At 30.4% G+C, this 20640-nt stretch overlaps 1 protein-coding gene across 2 annotated transcripts in view; it reads left to right on the plus strand.

Annotated features, from left to right (window-relative positions):
* Positions 1-3696: 3696 nt before the first annotated feature.
* LOC135963184 (uncharacterized) overlaps positions 3697-20640 on the plus strand; it is a 91122-nt gene continuing 74178 nt past the window's right edge. The window contains exons 1-4 of one of the 2 annotated variants that reach the window (XM_065514958.1): positions 3697-3837; positions 3896-4090; positions 4149-4719; positions 4784-5006. In XM_065514958.1, the coding sequence (XP_065371030.1) occupies positions 3730-3837; positions 3896-4090; positions 4149-4719; positions 4784-5006 (1097 nt within the window). In that variant the 5' untranslated portion in view covers positions 3697-3729. The remainder of the gene's footprint in view (positions 3838-3895; positions 4091-4148; positions 4720-4783; positions 5007-20640) is intronic. The other variant, XM_065514959.1, reaches the window with a different exon arrangement.

A 20640-nucleotide genomic window follows, 5' to 3' on the forward strand; every position in this document is an offset into this window, starting at 1 on the left:
GTCAGAGATATTCCCTTAAATATTAAATTAAAATAGTAAAAAATTGCGATAGCTTAGTAATCACGTAAGCTAAATATAGGATTCTATGAAATAGGAACAGTGTCTAATTTAATATTATTTACAGTTCTCTTCCGCTATTTTGGAATTCGTTTACTTACCAAAATAAATGGATATTTGAATATGATTTCATTATTTGTAATTTTTAAACACCACATGATGTCATATGATTGTGAAAATATTATTTTATCATTAAATTTCAGCACCCTTCTAACATTAACTAGTCATATCCTTTTGATCTTGAGCTCTTATACAATCAGTTTTAGGCACACCACCACAATTATTTGATTTCCTTTCATAGAAAATATCCACAAGACTTTAAATTGGTAAATAAATACATAAAAATTATTAAAATTTTCTTGGTTTTCGAAAAATTCACCATATTGAACTGAAAATGCATCACTCGTTAATTCTGTTATCCTTTTAGATTTCATATCCTTGAATTTTAGGATTAACATTAAATTACTGTATTGTAACAGTATTATAGTTTTTAGCAATTTTTTATAATTATTATACCCTTCACCTTCGTGAGAAGGGTATATATAAGTTTGTCATTCCGTTTGTAATTTCTACATTTTTCATTTCCGACCCTATAAAGTATATATATTCTGGATCCTTATAGATAGCGGAGTCGATTAAGCCATGTCCGTCCGTCTGTCTGTCTGTCTGTCTGTCTGTCTGTCTGTCTGTCTGTCTGTCTGTTGAAATCAGTTTTCTGAAGACCCCAGATATCTTCGGGATCCAAATCTTCAATAATTCTATCAGACATGCTTTCGAGAATTTTGCTATTTAAAATCAGCAAAATCGGTCCACAAATGGCTGAGATATGAGGAAAAAACCAAGACAACCTCGATTTTTGACCTATTTTTTGACCTATATCTGGATTACTAAGACATTAATATAGACAATATGGATATCTAATGATAGATATTTCAAAGACATTTGCAACGACGTATATAAGACCATAGAAAGTTGGACCTACAATGGGTCAAAATCGGGAAAAAAATTTTGAACCAGATTTTTTTTTTTTTTTAAATTAAAAACAAAAAAAAATTTTTAAAAATTAAAAAAAAAAAAATTTAAAATTTAAAAAAAAAAAATTTTAAATTTAAAAACAAAAATTAAAATAACAAACAAAAAAAATTTTGTTTTTCCAAAAAATTCAAAAAACAACTGTAAAAAAAATTAAATTTTGTTTACCTAAAAATATTTAAAATTTTGAAGTATAATTTGGTGAAGGGTATTTAAGATTCGGCACAGTCGAATATAGCACTATTACTTGTTTTTTTTTCAAAATTTTAAAAATTAAGTCAATTTCCTTGAGGTAGTATCACACGATTGCCGCAATGCACCAATTATTGGTTTATTTTATACGTCAATCGTGTGATTTCACAATTTATTGGCTCATATGTCAAACCACAACAATATTGTGGTTATTTGGCCCAATTAAATGCAACCCTGGTGCGCAATCATGTGAATGCTTGATTGGCAACATGCACCAATAAAAAAGTGCGGCAATTAAAGAAGACAATTAGCGCCAGTATTAATTTTTGTAAATAAAATATTCTTTTTGTGAGCCACTCCCTGACCCACATACAACTTTTAACATTTCTTTATTTCTTTTCTTTTTTTATTTAACAAATAATTTATTCACAAATAGATTTTTTTTTCATTTAAGTAAAAAAAAACAAAATTTAACATCAAGCACAGCTGTTTCTCTGAGTTGCCGTAAACTAGAAAAATCGTGTGACTGGAATGCGACAATTATTGCCACTACATCGCTTTGCGCCAATTTACGACAATCAAATTTATATAAAATGAGGCAATCATGTGACTGCAGAGAATGTGATTGGGACAATTTCTTTATTGGGCCCCAATTCAGCACAATTAAAATTGTATCAAATTGGTGCATTACGGCAATCGTGTGATCCTACCTTAAGAGTTGCATTTTTTATGCTCGCACAAATTTATCACTGATATAAGAAAAATCATACCAGTTGAAGATCACATAACATAGCGTTGCATTTTTTATATTTGCAACTGTATCTATGAACTATTTTTTAGTTTCAGTTTTACTAGTTCCGACTTTAGTTATGATTTCTGAATATGCGCCATGGAATTCCATTTGTATCGAATACATGTCCCAATACTTATGTATGTAATAAACACCGTGTGACACACCTTTAAATAAATTCAACTTGAACAAGTTTATATGTGAAAATTTGTCACAATACACATGGAAAACCTATCGTGTGAATCCATCTGTACATTTTAAATATATATCACATAACACTTTTAAAACATATAGTGTGATCCAAGGTGCATTTAATAAGGTGCCATCGGCAGCACAGCTGATTATAGAAATAGCTCGCACAAATGTCAAACTACATATATAAAAAATATTCGCCCGTACGTCCGTATGTCAAACTCTATATATAAAAAAATAAGTGAATTCGCCTGTATTTATTTCAATTCGCCACTGCTGTCACCTTGTTAAATACGCCTTGGTGTGATCATAGCTTAACAGAACCCAATTACACAAGGCGAATTTATACAATGTGGTGTCAGTTCTACAAAAACAACGATTGGTCTTAACAAATGTCAAAAAACCAAAATGAAAAATTAAACAAATAAGTATTTAAACTTAATATAGTGTAGATAATTGAATAGTGAGGGCTTTACAAATTTATGTAAACAATAGATATTTTGTTAATAAGCTTAGAATATGTAGATATTTAAATATAAAAACAAGCTTTGACACAAGGCGTATTTAACAAGGTGACAGCAGTGGCGAATTGAAATAAATACAGGCGAATTCATTTATTTTTTATATATGGAGTTTGACATAATGGCGTTCCGGCGAATATTTTTCATATATGCAGTTTGACATTATCGCGTGCTAGTTCTGTAATCAGCTGTTCTCGTGAGGTCACCTTATTAGATTCGCCTTGCTTTGACAGTTGTTAGAACCAAAAAGCGAAAAAAAAATTATCAGCTGTTTGACTGACTCCACCAAGGTGCATTTAATAAGGTGCCATCGGCAGCACAGCTGATTATAGAAATAGCACGCACAAATGTCAAACTACATATATAAAAAATATTCGCCCGTACGCCCGTATGTCAAACTCTATATATAAAAAATAAGTGAATTCGCCTGTATTTATTTCAATTCGCCACTGCTGTCACCTTGTTTAATACGCCTTGGACTCCACCTTGTATAAATTCGCCTTGCCAATTACACAAGTACTCACCTAGGCGAATTCATATATGGTGGTGTCAGTTCTACAAAAACAACGATTGGTCTTAACAAATGTCCAAAAACCAAAATGAAAAATTAAACAAATAAGTATTTTAACTTAATATAGTGTAGATAATTGAATAGTGAGGGCTTTACTTATTTAAACAATAAATATTTTGTTAATAAGCTTAGAATATGTAGATATTTAAATATAAAAACAAGATTTGACAGTTGTTAGAACCAAAAAGCGAAAAAAAGATTATCAGCTGTTTGACTGACTCCACCTTGTATAAATTCACCTTGAGTACTCACATTATCAATACTTTCACAACACTGCGTGACATTATAGATATTAAATGTGCGTCGTCTAAGAAAATTTATGTGGCGGAAAACCAACTGTTTTGAATTGAAAATTATTAAAGTTATTATTAAAAATGAATATAAGTGATATTACAAACAAAGATGAATTTTCCGCTATTATTATAAATGAACTAAAGACATTTGGTGTAAAATATCAGAAGGAAAAGAAGAAAAAAATTCAGGTAAAATTTCATTTCTTTGTATTATACTACCACTAATAAACATTTTTCCGCATTTAAGAATAAATCCTGCCGAAAAAATATATTTCGTACTCATTTACACCTTTTGGATTTGACAGATGTTATTCTTGCAAATGGAAGAGTAGTTCAAATACCAATATTCGTTGCAGAGGCATGTAACCGTATACTTGAACAAGTAGAAACGGAAGGTATATTTAGAAAAGCTGGGTCTTTCGTACGTCAGAAGGAAATTCGGGTTAGTAGAAAAATTATTCCAATTCGTTCTGCAACTTAAATTTAATTTTCTTCAATAGATTAGCCTCGAAGCGGGCGTTGCGCTGGGTAAATCGCACCATGTAATAGATGTTGCAAATGTTATCAAATATTTTTTTCGCGAGCTTCCCGAACCTATAATTCCTACTTCTATACAAGAAACACTTCTACGAAGTTTGCTAGTTGGAGATAATTTCGTTAAAGCCATTCTTTTAGCCTGTTTGCTTTTACCGCCACTGACAATAAACACACTATCGTTTTTCATGCAATTTTTATATACCGTATCACTTAGTGAAAATCTTAATAAAATGTCAGTGGAAAACTTAGCTATAATTTTTACACCCACGATCATGCCATTTCCTAACATAAATAGCCATCGATTTAAGAATCATGTTAAAATTGTTCAAATTCTAATAGAAAATGCTAATGCTATTGGGACCATACCAAGGAGCATTGAATATAAACTTCAAAGAACTTCAAACAAGCTTGGATCGGAAAAAAAATTATCGGATAATTCTATTACTGGTGCAATGAAAAATATAGTCAATGAAAATGGGACAAAATCAGCATCAGCCAAAAATAAAAAGAAAAGACGCAGTGGTTCGCTAACTCGTAATTTTGTTTAATTCGACAACTTTTAATTAAACATAATGTTTTCTTTTTTGTATTATTATAGAAATGTTCAACGGCCTGAGAAAGATAGTTGGGTCGGCAATGGGAAGTTCGGAATATTTGGACTATACGCCTAATGACAATGTAATTAATATACAAATCCCTAAATTGGATGAAAATATTAATAAAGAAAAGAAGATATATAACGTAGCGACAACACCATGTCGTAAAGAAAATAAGAAGAGAAAACTTGGTGATCCCGCATCTACGTTCAGTTCAAAAAAGAAGTAAGTAGACAGTAGTATATGTATATGTATTAGGGTATTCAATTAATCGGGTTTCTGGTTTAATCGGTTAATCGAGCAAATAATTAATCGAGGTTTAGATTTATTCGGTTAATAATCGGTTAATTTATAATTATTCGATTAACCGAATAATTTCTATTTTCATTTTAAATTGAAAATACAATAACGAATTTTGTGTACAAAAACATAAAAAACAGCAAATAAGGGGGGTTACTCTCTATTGCGATGCGAAAGAAAAATGGTACAATTGGTACCCTTTATTGCGTTTTCGCATCGCACAAAAAATTAGTTTAAAATGTTTTTATTTACAAGTTTTGACATTTCATTTTGTCATTCCCCGCTATTGTTTATTTTGTGGTGCCAGTATTGCTTCTTTTTACGAAAGCGTTTGCGTAGACGATACATAGTACAAAATTGTATTCTTAACGCATTTACCTTTCGCATCGAAATTGCCTTCGCATCGCAATAGAGAGTAACCCCCAAGGTATTTGAGATCATTTTTGTAAACATATCGCCTAATTGCTGCAACAACGTCATAACTCAAAATCCGTGTTTTTTGAACTGAGTAATACAAAATATGCGCTGTTCTATAATCATTCATATAGTTTTATCAGTTTTCAAAAAAGTCAATTATTTTTTGTGTGAGTGTTTTTTTGTTGTAAACACCAAAATTAAAATTCATGTTTTCTCGTATATTTGATAAGTAAAAATTTGAGTTAAATACAGATTAGAAAGATATTAACATCTACTATTTATATTAACATTTACTATTTATATTTGAAATCGCATGATTTGTTGAAAATTTATTTAAGAAATAGTAAAATGTCATAAAATATTCAAAGACGTTTTTCTCGAAACGATTTTTTTTGAATTATGACGTTGTTGCAGCAAATGAGCGATGTGTGAGTTCTTTAGTGAGATCTTCTGAAATAATCTTTTTTAAAAAGAATATAATTTAAACGATTTATTTCTTTAGATTTAATAAAACTTTTCTTGGGAAAAACTCTCTCTGATTGTATATGTTGGAGAAATCAAAAGAAATCATGATAAAGAATATTCCTTTTTGGATTGTTTTAGATTTTGATTAATTTAATAGTTTCGATTAGTATTGATAAAAGACTCATTTAAAAAAAATCGCCTATACATGTAAATACAAACAAAGCTTCAAATACATGTCAATTAAATATGTCAGTTGTTATACATACTCACTAATCATGTTTATTGGATGTTCAAAAAATATCTAATTTTAATTTGAAATTTGTATTTGAATTGAAAAGGAAAAATAAATATGTACATACAAAAACATTTTTTAAAGTGCAAAAAAAAGGAATTTCGGTTAATCGGTTAATCGACACAAATTAATCGGTTTATTTGTTATTTGAAAATCGGCAATTTCAAATTATTCGAACAGTTAACCGTCAAAAATTAATCGGTTAACCGATTAACGGTTAATCGATTGAATACCCTAATATGTACAGCTGTGTTCAAAATAATAGGAGCAATAGTTGCCCATAACTTAATAAGGTTATTTTGTTAGTCTGTCAACATTAAAACCATGTAAAAAAGCTAGCGGTTGTTACAATGGAATGTAAAAAACTAAAATGAAAATAAATTATTGTGATAGCTTTTATTTCTGTGATTTTTTATGGTGATTTCTTTATTTGTCCATGAAGTGCATGAATCAAAAAAATAGGAGCAATTGTGATTTACAATAAATTAAAGTGATTAAGTGAATATATCGTGTGTGAAATAATAAGTAAATATGAAAATCATATGCGAAAATATTCTAACATTATGTTTTTATATAAAATATTGTTATATTTTAAAACACTGGGACGTGGAAAGTACAGAAGCGAAGAAAAGCGTGAAATTATTAGAATTCTTCGAAATCAAGGCCAAAAATACATTAAAATTAAAGAAATACTATCGTGCTCTGATCAGAAGATTGCAAATGCCTTGTCATACGAAAAAAAAGCCAAGACACGCGTTCGGAAGCTGAAAATATCGAGTCAAGGTGACCGCCGTATAGTACGCTTTAGTAAAGGCGACCCTTCCGCGTCAGCAAATAAAATGCAAAATTAACTTAAACTTCCTTTAAGTGTTGTTACTAGTCGTAGGCGATTGCTGGAGAACAAACTATTCGCTAGAAGTCTGCGAAAAGTGCCCTTACTAAGAACAAAATCAGCGGCAAGATTTAAAAATCCCCACGAACACATCAATTGGCCTAAGGAAAATGGAGAAATATTTTGTGGACTGATGAAAGAAAAATTGTATTATTTGGTGGAACTGGATCTAGGCAGTACGTTCGACGTCTCCCGAACACAGAAAATGAAGTCCAGTACACAAGAAAGGCAGTTAAACACGGTGGCGCAAAAGCATAGATATGGGGATGCTTTTCATGCAACGGTGTTGGTACAATACACGAAATAAAAGGCACTATGGACCCAAAAATGTACGTGGAAATATTATGCTGCCATATGCAGTGTGGAATATGCCACTAAAATGTGTCTTCCAACAAGACAACGACCCGAAACACACGAGCAAATTGGTAAAGGAAGGTTTTGGGTCCACATCGTCTAGGTTATCTCATGTCCTGTTCAGTCCCCAGACTTGAATCCCATAGAACATCTATGGAGGGATGTTAAGAAATATGTTGCGGAACGAAAACCGTCAAATGCAGCTGAATTGTGGTCTGTAGTGAAAGTTGGGTGGAATCAAATTCCTCTAAAGCGATGTCAGGATTTAATCGACTCTATGCCTCGCAGATGTGCTGCAGTAATACAAAATAAAGGATATTCTACCAAATACTGATCGCATTTAAAGTTTCTGATAATATTCATAAGCTTTTTTAACTTTTTTAATAGTAAATATTAATCAATACTGAAATGCTCCTATTATTTTGAACAGCAATTTTTAAGATATTGTTTTTTAACTTCCCGTTACTTTCTTCTCAAAAGCTTTATTTAATTAATGAATTATTTAAATAATTTAGGATTAAATCGACATTACATTACACAAAAACAAATGGAATAAATCTTGTTGTTTTTAGTTAAAAATTAATCTCTTGTTTTTTAATAGGTTCACTCCTATTTTTATGAACACAACTGTATATAAACATTAAATTTTACTGATTCAGCATTCCAAATCGTTTAAACTACATCTCTCCACAATGATTTTGATAAATTGTACACCCTTAGGCACAACTTAGAATAACACACTATAATTTGTTTTAAGTGTTCCATTGTGTTGTCGAGAGTTTTTTCATGGGGAAGAAACTTTCAGCAAAAACTTACATTGCAAAGTAATTAGTTAAAAAGCTAATATAACTACATTTCACTACTTATACATTGGCATTTTAACTCATTATTTCAACCCGGTGACGTAATTGGAGGCAAGTTTTTACCACCTTCGCTTACAAATAGGGAATTAAATAAGTCATTACTACGATCGCATACAAATAGGGAGTTAAAAACCCGACAAAGGTGTCGTGTTTTTCCGGATTGCAAATCAAACTGTTAATGACTATTGTCATACACATTTTTTATTTAAATCAGACTTCAAAGTAAAATTTTCGACAACAATAATGTAAACTACATGGGAATGTTGTAGTCTTTAAGTCGGTTTTAACACTCCTAATAACACTATGCGACAAATAGTAGGGTCAGTGATTTCCGGGGTTCCACTCAATGAAAAATACCACTTTTATTTATTGACTATGTTGTAGCCGGCGTTGAGCTTAACAACTTTACGGAACATAACTTTGCAATATTCGGACCTTTAGATGGTCAAAATGCGTGAAAAAGGCAAACAAAATTACAATGTACCTGTAATAATAGTCAAATCGGAGTCGAAAGCCTTAGCCGCTAGTACTTTTTTAAAATTCTTTTAATTACTTAATTGTATTACTGTAATTAATAATTATAAATAAATAAATAAATTACAAAGTTTCCTATACGATACATACTAATTTCAAATCGATATATATCGATTCCTAGACCTGACCCAGCGAAACCCCGGGACACGTATATTTTTTTTTTTACCCATCTAACATTTCCTATTGGGCAGAACCCCCTCCGATCACTGACCCTTCTATTTGTCTCATAGTGTAATTGTATCATGATTTCATAAAGTATTTGTTTAAAATTTATTTTAATTAATTGCCAATATTAGCCATGTTTTATTCGTAATTTATACATAATTTTTTTAAAGTTTATATTTATTGAATCTGCCTTATATCATTAACAATAAGTATTTAAATCATGTAACTGAAATTCAAACTAACTGCTCTATAACGAGAGCATTGATAAATAAAGGTACCTCATCCTAGCGAGGAGGTAAATCGGCTCTACGAAGCCTTGATCTGGTTTTGTTCTGTGCGAGAAGTCGAGCAAGCATTTTCGATTGGGCCCTCTGTATAAGATCAATACTGGTATTACTTGCCGTTGCATATAATTAGATTCCATATGTCCAAATTGGTTTTAAAAGCTCTCTTGGTTTCTATATAACGACGCTAAGTACGACGTCTATCCAAGCGAATACCAAGGTGTGTAACATAATCGGACTGAGGTATATTAACATTGTTAAGTGTGCCAGGTAGAGAATTTCCTCTCATTATTGCAAACGTAACAATGTTTACTTTTTACTCATTCATCCGTATTTGCCTGTTTATCTAACATATCCACTCATATGAGGTAGTCATTAAGTTGTCTAGATGGTATCTGTGGATTTTCGTTCGAGCTAATAATGGTCGTATCATTACCAAATGTAAAATTGTTAATTTATCGATCATACTCAAGTCGGAGGCTTAAATTAAATAGAGAGTACACTTACTTGTGGCAAGTCTGCTGCAATCTTATACTCTGTTGTCACTTGATCGTAGTACTTAACTGTAAATAATCATCCGATATATATGAATCCAGTAGTTTCCAGTCTCACTCTGGTTTCGTGAATAAATCTGTCGAAACCCGAGTTTTGGTAGTTTTTTTGTATCCCATATAACTGAAATTAAATTCAAATGGAATTGTAGTCCTAAAGAATTTCAAATTAAATTTAGGAAATTGAAATTTGAACGTATAAATGGGTCAAATTGATTCCGCTTTTTGGTACTTTTGCTACTACGCACATAAGGGCAAAGATATATTAAAAGGGGCGATAAATCAACTACTGGGTTTTGATGTAAGTTATTGGTATTATTGAAAAGGTAATTTTCTCTAGATTTCAAATATTATAAAAATATTTTAACCCTCCGAACAAAATAAAGTGAAAAATACTGAAATAAAAAAAATGGATTAATTTTTCTAATTATTTCATTTAAAATACATTAAATTACATTATATGTAGTGTTTATAAAAAACCGACTTTTTAAAAATCCGGTTTGTCGGTTAACCGAAAATTGTCCTTTTTTAGAAAACCTGTTTTTCGGTTAACCGACTTCGAAAAAACCGGTTAAACCGGTTAACCGACAGATATGTGAAGAAAACATAAATGTCTAATAAAGTATATACAGCTTTACAATTTTTGGTTTTTAGTAGTCGGGAATGTTAATATTATATAACTATAAATATGCAAAAGTGGTAAGTCCATTTTTTTTTGTAAAAATTTCAAAATTATTATCTCATTCAAATGGAATTGAGTATAAATATGTTACTAAATATATAATACTTGTTTTAATTATTGGTTTCTTCATTAAATTTCAACCAAAATATGTAAATCACAATTTTTTTAATTAAATATTTAATAATTTTAAAAATTTATTATCACCTCGACTTTCTGATATGAAAGAGAAAATGTTCCAAGTCCCAAAATAGAACATATACGATGCAAACGCACTACTTCTTAACTGTGATTATTTGTCATTATAAATCTTACCAAATAATTAATAAAACTCTATTATCAGGTTTCAAAAATATTTCAAATCATGGCTTTTAGACTGTTTATTTCTGAAAAGGAACTTTGTTCACTAAGCTAACGAAATGATTAATAAAATAAAAATGAATATAAAAAATGCACCAAAACATGAGATTTATTGATTTTAGTCCCAAATTTTAAAAACCGGTTAACCGAGTGATATAAACCGGTTAACCGAAAATCAACATTTTAAATTAACCGGTTCGCAAAAAACCGAGATTTTGAAGAAAACCCGGTTTTACGGTTATCCGGTTTATAAACACTAATTGTATGTGGTTTTAAGAATAAAATATAATGGTCTTGAGTAGTTTATTTTCTGCTACTTGAAGCTTATTTATATGACATTTAGCGGACGAGAACCAGTACAGTAGAACATAACGGGATGAAATATAGATTTAATAATTAGTGTCTTGTTGTCAATATTTAGTTGAGATTTTCTATTTATTAGAGGGTACAATACTCTTATTAATTTGTTGATTTTATTAACTATATATGGTATATGGTTATTGAAGTTAACTTTGGTATCAAGTATAACACCCAAATATTTGACATCGTTGTCCCAAGGTATGTCGAAGTTTAAAAAACGCAACGAACTTTGGGGAATAAAACATGCTTTCCGCTTTCTCGTAAAATAAATAGCTTTTGTTTTTTCGGGATTTATCATAATTTTCCATTTTTTGAAATAATTACACAGTACAACATTTTTCAGTTCATTGCTTTGGGACTCAATTCTGACAATTGCACGTGAAAGTAGCCCTAAAAATAGAACTTCTGCATCATTAGTTTTGTCAAGTTGGCTGCCGTATTAATTTAATGGCCATACGATTTTTTTTTCCTCAAGGTGGATTTTTATCACTTTTTCTATATTTTAGCACGGTTATATCTCGTATACGGAATATCTCTTTTGTGGCTGAAGCAATGTTGTAGATATTGAAGAGTAGAAAAAAAGTACGGAACATACCTACCCGAAAAAGGTGCATCCAGTGCATTAAAAATCGCAAAAATTACCATTTTTTTTAAATTTTCAACCAATTTTTCACCTTTTTTGCTCAATAGCTGAATTACAAATGCAATTATGGACTGATCACCATGAAATTAGGTCGTGTGATTTGTGTCTATATAAAAGTTATTTATCATGAATTTTGTATGTATACCATCATTTTTAACAGATTTATTCACTTTAAAGTGATTTTCGGAAGCTGGTCTTATATGGGAGCTATGAATAATTATGGACCGATCATAATAAAATTTGGTGACATGAATTTTGTATATATGAAACTTATTTGGAGCGAAATTTGTGTAGATACATATATAAATTAAACATTTATGACCGATAAAGTCCAATTTCGGGAGGACATTTGTATGGGGGCTAGGTGAAATAATGAACCGATTTCAGCCAATTTCAACAGTTTTCGTCCTTGGGCCGAACAAATTATATGTACCGAATTTTTTTATGATCGGTCCATAATTATTCATAGCTCCCATATAAGACCCGCTTCCGAAAATCACTTTAAAGTGAACAAATCTGTTAAAAATGATGGTATACATACAAGATTCATGATAAATATATAGACACAAATCACACGACCTTATTTCATGGTGATCAGTCCATAATTGGATTTGTAATCCAGTTATTTAGCATAAAAGGTAAAAAATTGGTAAAAAATTTTAAAAAATGGGCATTTTTGCGATTTTTAAGGTACTGGATGCACCTTTTTCGGGTAGGTATGTTCGTACTTTTTTTCTACTATTCAATATCTACAACTTTGCTTCAGCCACAAAAGAGATATTCTGTACGGTATACGAGATATAACCGTGCTAAAATATAGAAAAAGTGATAAAAATCCACCTTGAGGAAAAAAAAAATCGTATGGCCATTAAATTAATACGGCAGCCAACTTGACAAAACTAATGATGCAGAAGTTCTTATTTTTGGGGCTACTTTCACGTGCAATTGTCAGAATTGAGTCCCAAAATCATGTGTTGTACTGTGTTATTCAAGCTATTTAGAGCAAACTGCAAATTATGAATTATATCCACTGAATGAATGTCGGAGCAGAGAATTGATGTATCGTCAGCAAATATTGACATTGTGCAATTTGAAAGTTCAGGAACATCAGCTGTAAAAATGTTGTAAAGGATTGGTGACAGACATGAAAATATTCCTCATTTGCATCATTATTATAATGTTTTTAGGTAATGGTCTAGTCGTTGGTGATATATGTTGTTTTGGAACTGATTTATCTATTGCAGTTTTTACAACATTGCTTAAAACATTAATCATAATATAAATTTCATTGGCATCGGTTACTGTTCTGTGATCTTCTACCGTAGGGAGATTTCTACTTATGAATTTGGAAAAACGTGGCCAATTAGCCTTATTGAACGCATAGACTAAATTGTCTGTCGACTTGTATATTATATTTATATTACACATAATAGGTAAATGGTCCGAACTTAGGTCGTTAATTACTTTAACTGCTGACATGTTTGTTAACATATTGGTTAAAATGAGATCTAATGTAGATGGTTGTTTGTTTGGATCTGCTGGAATATACAGTGGTGGCCACTAATTTAAGACAAATACTTGAATTTTTTTCATCAACTGAATTTTAAGTGCGATAGAGCCAAAATAAAAGGACCTCTAAGGGTATGAAATTTATTATTAATATTTCTAGTTTCTGAAAAATGTTTGGAAAAATCGGTGTAACATATATGGACAAAGATATGTGGAAATACGTTGACCACCTCAGCGAACATCCGCTGTTAATAACATGATATGACCGAAACTAGTGGAACTAAAAATACGAAATTTGGTCCGAATATTTTATAATAATAAAAATATAATGATATAAATGTGAGAAAATATGTTTATTTAAAAAAAAATTTTTTTGGTCAAGTTATAGAAAAATTTTAAGTGTTCGTGGTGAATATGTATGAATTGACACAGTCGAATAAAACACACTTGTGTTTTAAAACAGTCCTCATGCATACATATTTGTGGAAATATTTAAAAAAATAATTGACGATCACGTGGAATTTAGCAAACAATTTTTGTCTTAAATTCCTGGCCACCACTGTATGTATTTTCATGGGGAAAAGCAATTTGGAATTTGTTTAGTTGTATGTTTTCATGTAGAATGTTACCCCATGTGTTATTTCTTAAACATCCCCAATAGTTGTGTCTGTAGTTCAGATCTCCACCTAAAATGTATTTATTATTCGTATCTGTTAATTTACGAAGGTCAGATTTAAATTTGAGTTTCTTGGAAATGTCAGATCCAACTGTGCCTCCTGGAAAATAACACGAATAAATGTCTATAAATTCGCTCCCACAATTAACTCTAACTCCGATATTTTCTATAATTTCAGTTGTTTTTGGTGGTAACAATTGATGTTGAATGTTTTTTTTTATTAAAACAGCTACTCCTCCTCCAGTACCAGTTTGTCGATCATATCTATAACAGTAGTAACTATTATGTCTAATTGATAATTTGATATTCAACCAGGTTTCACAAATTAGGCATATATCAACATTATATTTATCCAAGAAATTAAATAGTTCTTCTTTTTTTGTACGAATACTACGTGCGTTCCATGATGACAGCTTAATATTGTTGTTCATTGATACAAAAATTTAAATGCTATGTTGGTAACAACCTGAAATTGCTCTTCTCGAGATTTGCAACTTTTAAGATTAGCTATTAATTCAAAAGTAAGATTTTTTAGTTCTTTAAATGAGAACAGATTGTTGTTTCTGTTAGCATTATTATTAGCAGCATTGCTAGATTGAGTGAATGGATGACTCCTTGGTGCCGAATTGGGAAGACTTCCGCTCTGATTTAGAGAGTTTGGGAAATTATTATTATAATTAGACCTGCTATTATAGCCTTGATTGGTTTGTCTATTGCTCTTTGGTTGAGCGCGTTGTCTGATTTGTTTGTACACTTCCCTACTGGGACAATCAGGAGACATAGCCTTATGGGGACCTTTACAATTGACACACTTAATGACCGTTGTAGAACATTCTTCCGTTTTATGATTTCCAGCACAATTTGCACAAAACGGTTTCACCTTGCACCTACTGGAACCATGTCCATACATTTGGCAGTTGTAACATTGCGTCAGTTTTGATTTGTTTGGTTTTTGGTATTCCCACCTCACCTTTATATAATTAATTACGGAATATTTTTGCCTCAGTTCCTTTAGAGTGATTGATTTTCTTTCAAAATATACTATGAAAATAATATGTTCTCTGCTATTGTCCATAGACTTAGTAACAATTTTGACATTAGTACATTTAAGACCCAATTGTAGCAATCGAGTCTTCACAACAGATGGGTCAGTTTTGTCCAGTCCCAAAAGGACGGCCTTATAGGCCTTTTAATTTTTTTGGGCATAAGTAAAATACTCCAAATCAAATTTTTTAGTAAGGGCATCACATACTTTATCATACTCTTCTATATTGGTGCAAAATAATTTCAAACCAATTGAAATTTTACGTATAGAGTAGTCTTTTACATTTAATATTCTACATATTTCATGTACTTGCTCCATTTGACATTTTAAAATTGTTATAGCTGGTATGGTCACCTTAACAGCTGGTTCGATAACAACTTCGTCATTATCGTCATCATCGAGAGCAAGGCGAATTTATACGAGGTGGTGGTAGTTCTACAAAAACAACAAATGGTCTTAACAAATGTCAAAAAACAGAAATTAAAAATTAAACAAATATGTATTAAAACTAAATATAGTGTAGATAATTTAATAGCGAGGGCTTTACTTATTTATGCAAAATATAAATATTTTGTTAATTAGCTTTACATATATAGATATTGAAGTATAAAAACAAGCTTTGACAGATGTTAGAACCAAACAAGCGAAAAAAGAGTAATCAGCTGATTGACTGACTCCACCTTGTATAAATTCGCCTTGATCGAGAGTTTGTAGCAAGGTTGCCAACTCTTCAGCTCAGAAAATGGCTAGATTTAGAATTAAAAATGGCTAGAAATGGCTAAAACCCAAAATGACTGAATACAAATTCATAAATATTGTCTTTTTATTTAGTGAGATCGACTTTACTAGTATATAAAATATTACATTTCTTAGCAGATTAAATAATTGTAATATCAATATAAATTGGTTCCTTTTTGATAAATTAAACAAATTTCTGGGCACTTATAAACAAAATTGGATCCATTAAATAAATGCAAAATTGATTTTTGAATATGACTGATGTGTTTGCTTTGGAAATAATTTCACAGCCTGTGTGTAAGATTTTTTTTTAAAAAAGACTATTTCTTTGTCATTTGATTAAAAATATTGGTATATTTTTTAAAAAATTTCAAGAAAAGTTTAAAATAAAAAAGGCTAGGACAGAATAAAATGGCTAAATCTTCCGGCTAGATTAAATCTAGCCATTTTTTTATGGCTAAATGAAAATTAAATCGCTAGATCTAGCCGGAAAATGGCTAAATTGGCAACCTTGGTTTGTAGTGGTGTATAAAAATTATGGTTTGTAGTTCTCTGAGAGCTACTTAAACGTTTTTGAATAAAGGCCTAAAATTTTAAAAATATAACAAAATCGAAAACCGCAAAAATCTGCAAAATGTTAAAATAGAATATAATTCTATACATTCCCTTCTTTAATCAACATAAAATAGTTATGGGCATTTTTGCGCATTTATGCTACTTTTTTACTTCCAAAAAACTTTTTCATGTAAAAAAAATTATAATAATAGTTTGTTCGGAATTTACCAAAATTAAAGTACATGCATTCATAATTTCTTTAAAAAAAATCACAAATCAGTTCCCAACAACATATATCAATATTATTAATACAAAAAAACTATTTTATTCAATAAAGAATAAGATATTTTAATAATGAAATATACACCTTAATATTCCATTTTTAATAGATATTAAATGTAGTTTTTTTTATTACGTTTGGCCTGTTGCTACTCTAAACCAAATCTTTTAAAAAAAATGTTCTGAAGAAACTATATATAGAAAAGTGCCCTCTTTCTAATGACATATCATTTGTTTTGTAAAACGCATTTTTCATTTATCGCCACAAGTCACCATATAGCTGCCCCTAGTGCTACGCTAAAAAATAAAGCTATTTTGTTTATTTGTTGTATAAAAGAAAATGTTTGTTTATTTATTAACTTTTTTCTTAATGCTAGCCCAATTATGAATAAAAACTTCCCTGGGAGTTTTTTCACATTGAATTTGAATAGGAAAAATGGGAAAAGAGAAAAAACTGAATAAATTAAGAAACTTTAAATAAAATCAAAATTACATTCAAAATGGGAATATTTGTTTTTCATAAATCCAAGTTCTCCAAAATTGTTATAAAATTAAAACAAAAATATTTCAAGTTTTATTGTAAATAAATATTACCACGTAGAATGAATATGTTGCGTATTTAAATAAAATGCACGTAGTGCTTATGTTGAAGACAAAACAAAGGGTGTTTTATAATGCTAAAATAACAAATATAATTTGGTGGTAAACAATATTTAAGGGACCGATAACGGCTTACTCGCTAGAATCTAGTAAAGTACTCTAGATTCTAACGTTGTTAAAAATGGCATTATTCATTTAATGTTTTATTACAAAAATAATGCAACCTTAACACTGCCAGCCCCTTGCAACACTAATGAGTATTGTAATGTTAATTACGTACGTGTAGGTATGTTGAATTAATTTGTGTTTAATTCACAGAGGAATACTCAAATGACAGCATTATGTCTTGTAGGACATCCTGAGTTCGTGAAATACGATTAAAATTGTCTGGCATTAAATGACCTGTTAGTATCCAACCGAAAATTGTTCTCTGAGTCAATAATGACCCTAATAGGTATCGGCGATATAAATCAGCCCCAATAAGAATATCAAAAGGATTGGAATCTGCAGAAATTACAGAAATCGAAGGCAAATTTCCCGATATATCTGGAAAAATAAAAGTTCTTATCCAAATTATAACCGATCTTCTGAGAAAAAACCTTTCTCGAAACTACAGAAATCGTATTATTTACTCCAGAAACTTTAGCATTTGCAGAATGCGTATATGTATTATCTTATATATAAATAGGCCACACTCTTTTTTGTGGTACACTTTTAATTATGCTATTTTCCACCAATATTGATGAAACATATATGGTTTAAAAGGTTTTTTTTCTGTAGATATGCACAATATAAAAAAATATTTAAAAATTCTTTCCATAAAAGTGGTAAAAAGCATTTTGAAAATTGTCGAATTTCGGCCACCAGGTGGTCCTAGCATACATTAAAGCGATTCACAGTAAAATGTTAATTCATTACCCTCCTAAAAATAAAACATGACTTGTTGTATGATGTTTTCCAATGTATTTTTGGTCTAGTGATAAATATTTTTTTAGTTGTTTGAAAATTTTTGTATTTTCTCTCAAAACAACTCATACCCATTTTTGTGTTATTAAGGATTATTCTTAGAAATGTTTATTTTAAATGTAAATCATAACTTACAAATTTATGTACATACATACTTGGTGTTTGGCATCAATCCAAGTTTTCCAAAATTGTTATAAAAATAAATCAAACAAATTTCAAGTTTAAATTAGAGACGAAGATCTCTTTTTATTGTTAATAAATATTACCTCGTAGAAGGAATATATTGCGTTTTTTAATAAGATGCACGTAGTGCTTATATCGAAGACAATTTGAAAATTGTTTTTTAATGCTAAAATAACAGGCATAATTTGGTGGCAAACAATATTTAAGTACCCGTTAACGGTTTACTCGCTAGAATCTAGTAAACTACTTCCAGCAAAGTTGCATAAAAAAGGAAGCAACAATAGATTCTAACGTTGTTAAAAATTTTATTTTATTTATTATTTATTAGGCTATGGAAAATTATCCTTACAGGCAATTAACAATTATTTGTATAAATGTAATTAAAAAAACTTATTATAAAAATTATGAATTCAAATAAGCAATAATGTTGTTTTTAATTATACTAGGATCGCCTGGTGGTCAAAATTCGACCACTAATAACGAAATTATACAGTTACTTTTGAGTATACGCAAAAATATTTTTCACGTTTGTGTACAAAAAAAACGTGTAGTTAGATGTGCATAAACATGTTGTTGTTGTTTTTCAAGCAAATTTAAAACGCTTTTTAACACTTTTATGGCAAGAATTTTAAAAAAAATTTATATTGTGCACATCTACAGAAAATAACCTTTTAAACCATATATGTTTCATCAATATTGGTGGACAATAACATACTTAAAAGTGTACCACAGAAAAACGTGTGGCCTATTTATATATAAGATTGTTACTTAATGAAAAATCAATTAACATGTAAAATTTATTAAATTCCATACACATTCTCCTTATTGGATCACCATTGGCAAAGTTCGCTCTAATAAATTTCACTGATAATGGAACAAAATGACGTGATGGTCGTTGAGGCACATTAAATGAGATATTTTGGATTAAAAAACCGGAACTTACACTACCATTGATTATGTTGCAAATAAATGAAATGTTTAACATTGATCTTCGTCGGCTCTTCAGGGTTGGAAGTTTAATTAAAGCCAATCTTGCAGAATATGAAGGTAGATTTATTGGGTTGAAATTTAATCCACGATGACAAAAGAGTAGGAACTGTTTTTGTACAGATTCAATAGCATCAGAATGCTTTTTATATATAAGGTCCCATATTACGGATCCGTATTCCAGGATAGGTCTTACCAGGGATGTGTATAGAGATTTAGTGGCATAAGGGCCATTGAACTCCCTAGCCCAACGTTTCATAAATCCTTTATGCTTTATTTGCTGTCATTGTTATATGTGAAATAAAATTTAGCTTGGAATCCAGTAAAATTCCCAGATCTAAAAATTTATCGACCATTTCAAGTTTTTAGACAGATCCATAAACTGAATGGTTTTTAGACAGATCCATCAACTGAATGATTTTTAGACAGATCCATCAACTGACCCTTGCGGGCAATGGTTTTTAGACAGATCCATCAACTGTATGGTTTTTAGACAAATCCATCAACTGACCATTAAAGGCATTGTTTTTATAAAGAATATAGTAAAATAATACATACTAGGGTAAATCGTAAATATATTTCAATGAGCTTTTTTAATGATAATGTAAATATACAATTCGAATGTTAGTTAAAATGTTGAATTAATTTGTGTTTAATTCATAGATGTAGATCCACAGTAATAAAAAGAGGAATAATCAAATGACATTTAGGAAATCCCGAGTTAGTGAAATACCATTAACTGATAATTATATAGAATTAACTGGACCTGTCAGTATCCAGCCAAAAATTGTTCTCTGAGCCAATAATGACCCTAATACGTCTCGTAGAATTTTTGGTAACATAATTTGCGGATATAAATCAGCCCCAATAAGAATATCAACAGGCCGGCTATCGAAAGGACAGGAATCTGCCAAATGAAGATTTTGCAATAATCCTTTAATGTCGGCGTTTACAGAAATCGAAGGCAAATTCCCCGATATATCTGGCAAAACAAAGGCTTTGGTATTCAGTACTACAGAAGAATCCAATTCAGAGCCGATCTTCAGAGAACAAGCCTTTCTCGAAACTACAGAAACCGTATTATTTACGCCAGAAACTTTAGCATTTGCAGAATGCATGGGAAGTTTAAACCTTTTCGTAATCGATTACTAACGAATGAACA

This window comes from Calliphora vicina, chromosome 1, assembly GCF_958450345.1.
Source record: "Calliphora vicina chromosome 1, idCalVici1.1, whole genome shotgun sequence".
Lineage (NCBI taxonomy): Eukaryota > Metazoa > Arthropoda > Insecta > Diptera > Calliphoridae > Calliphora > Calliphora vicina.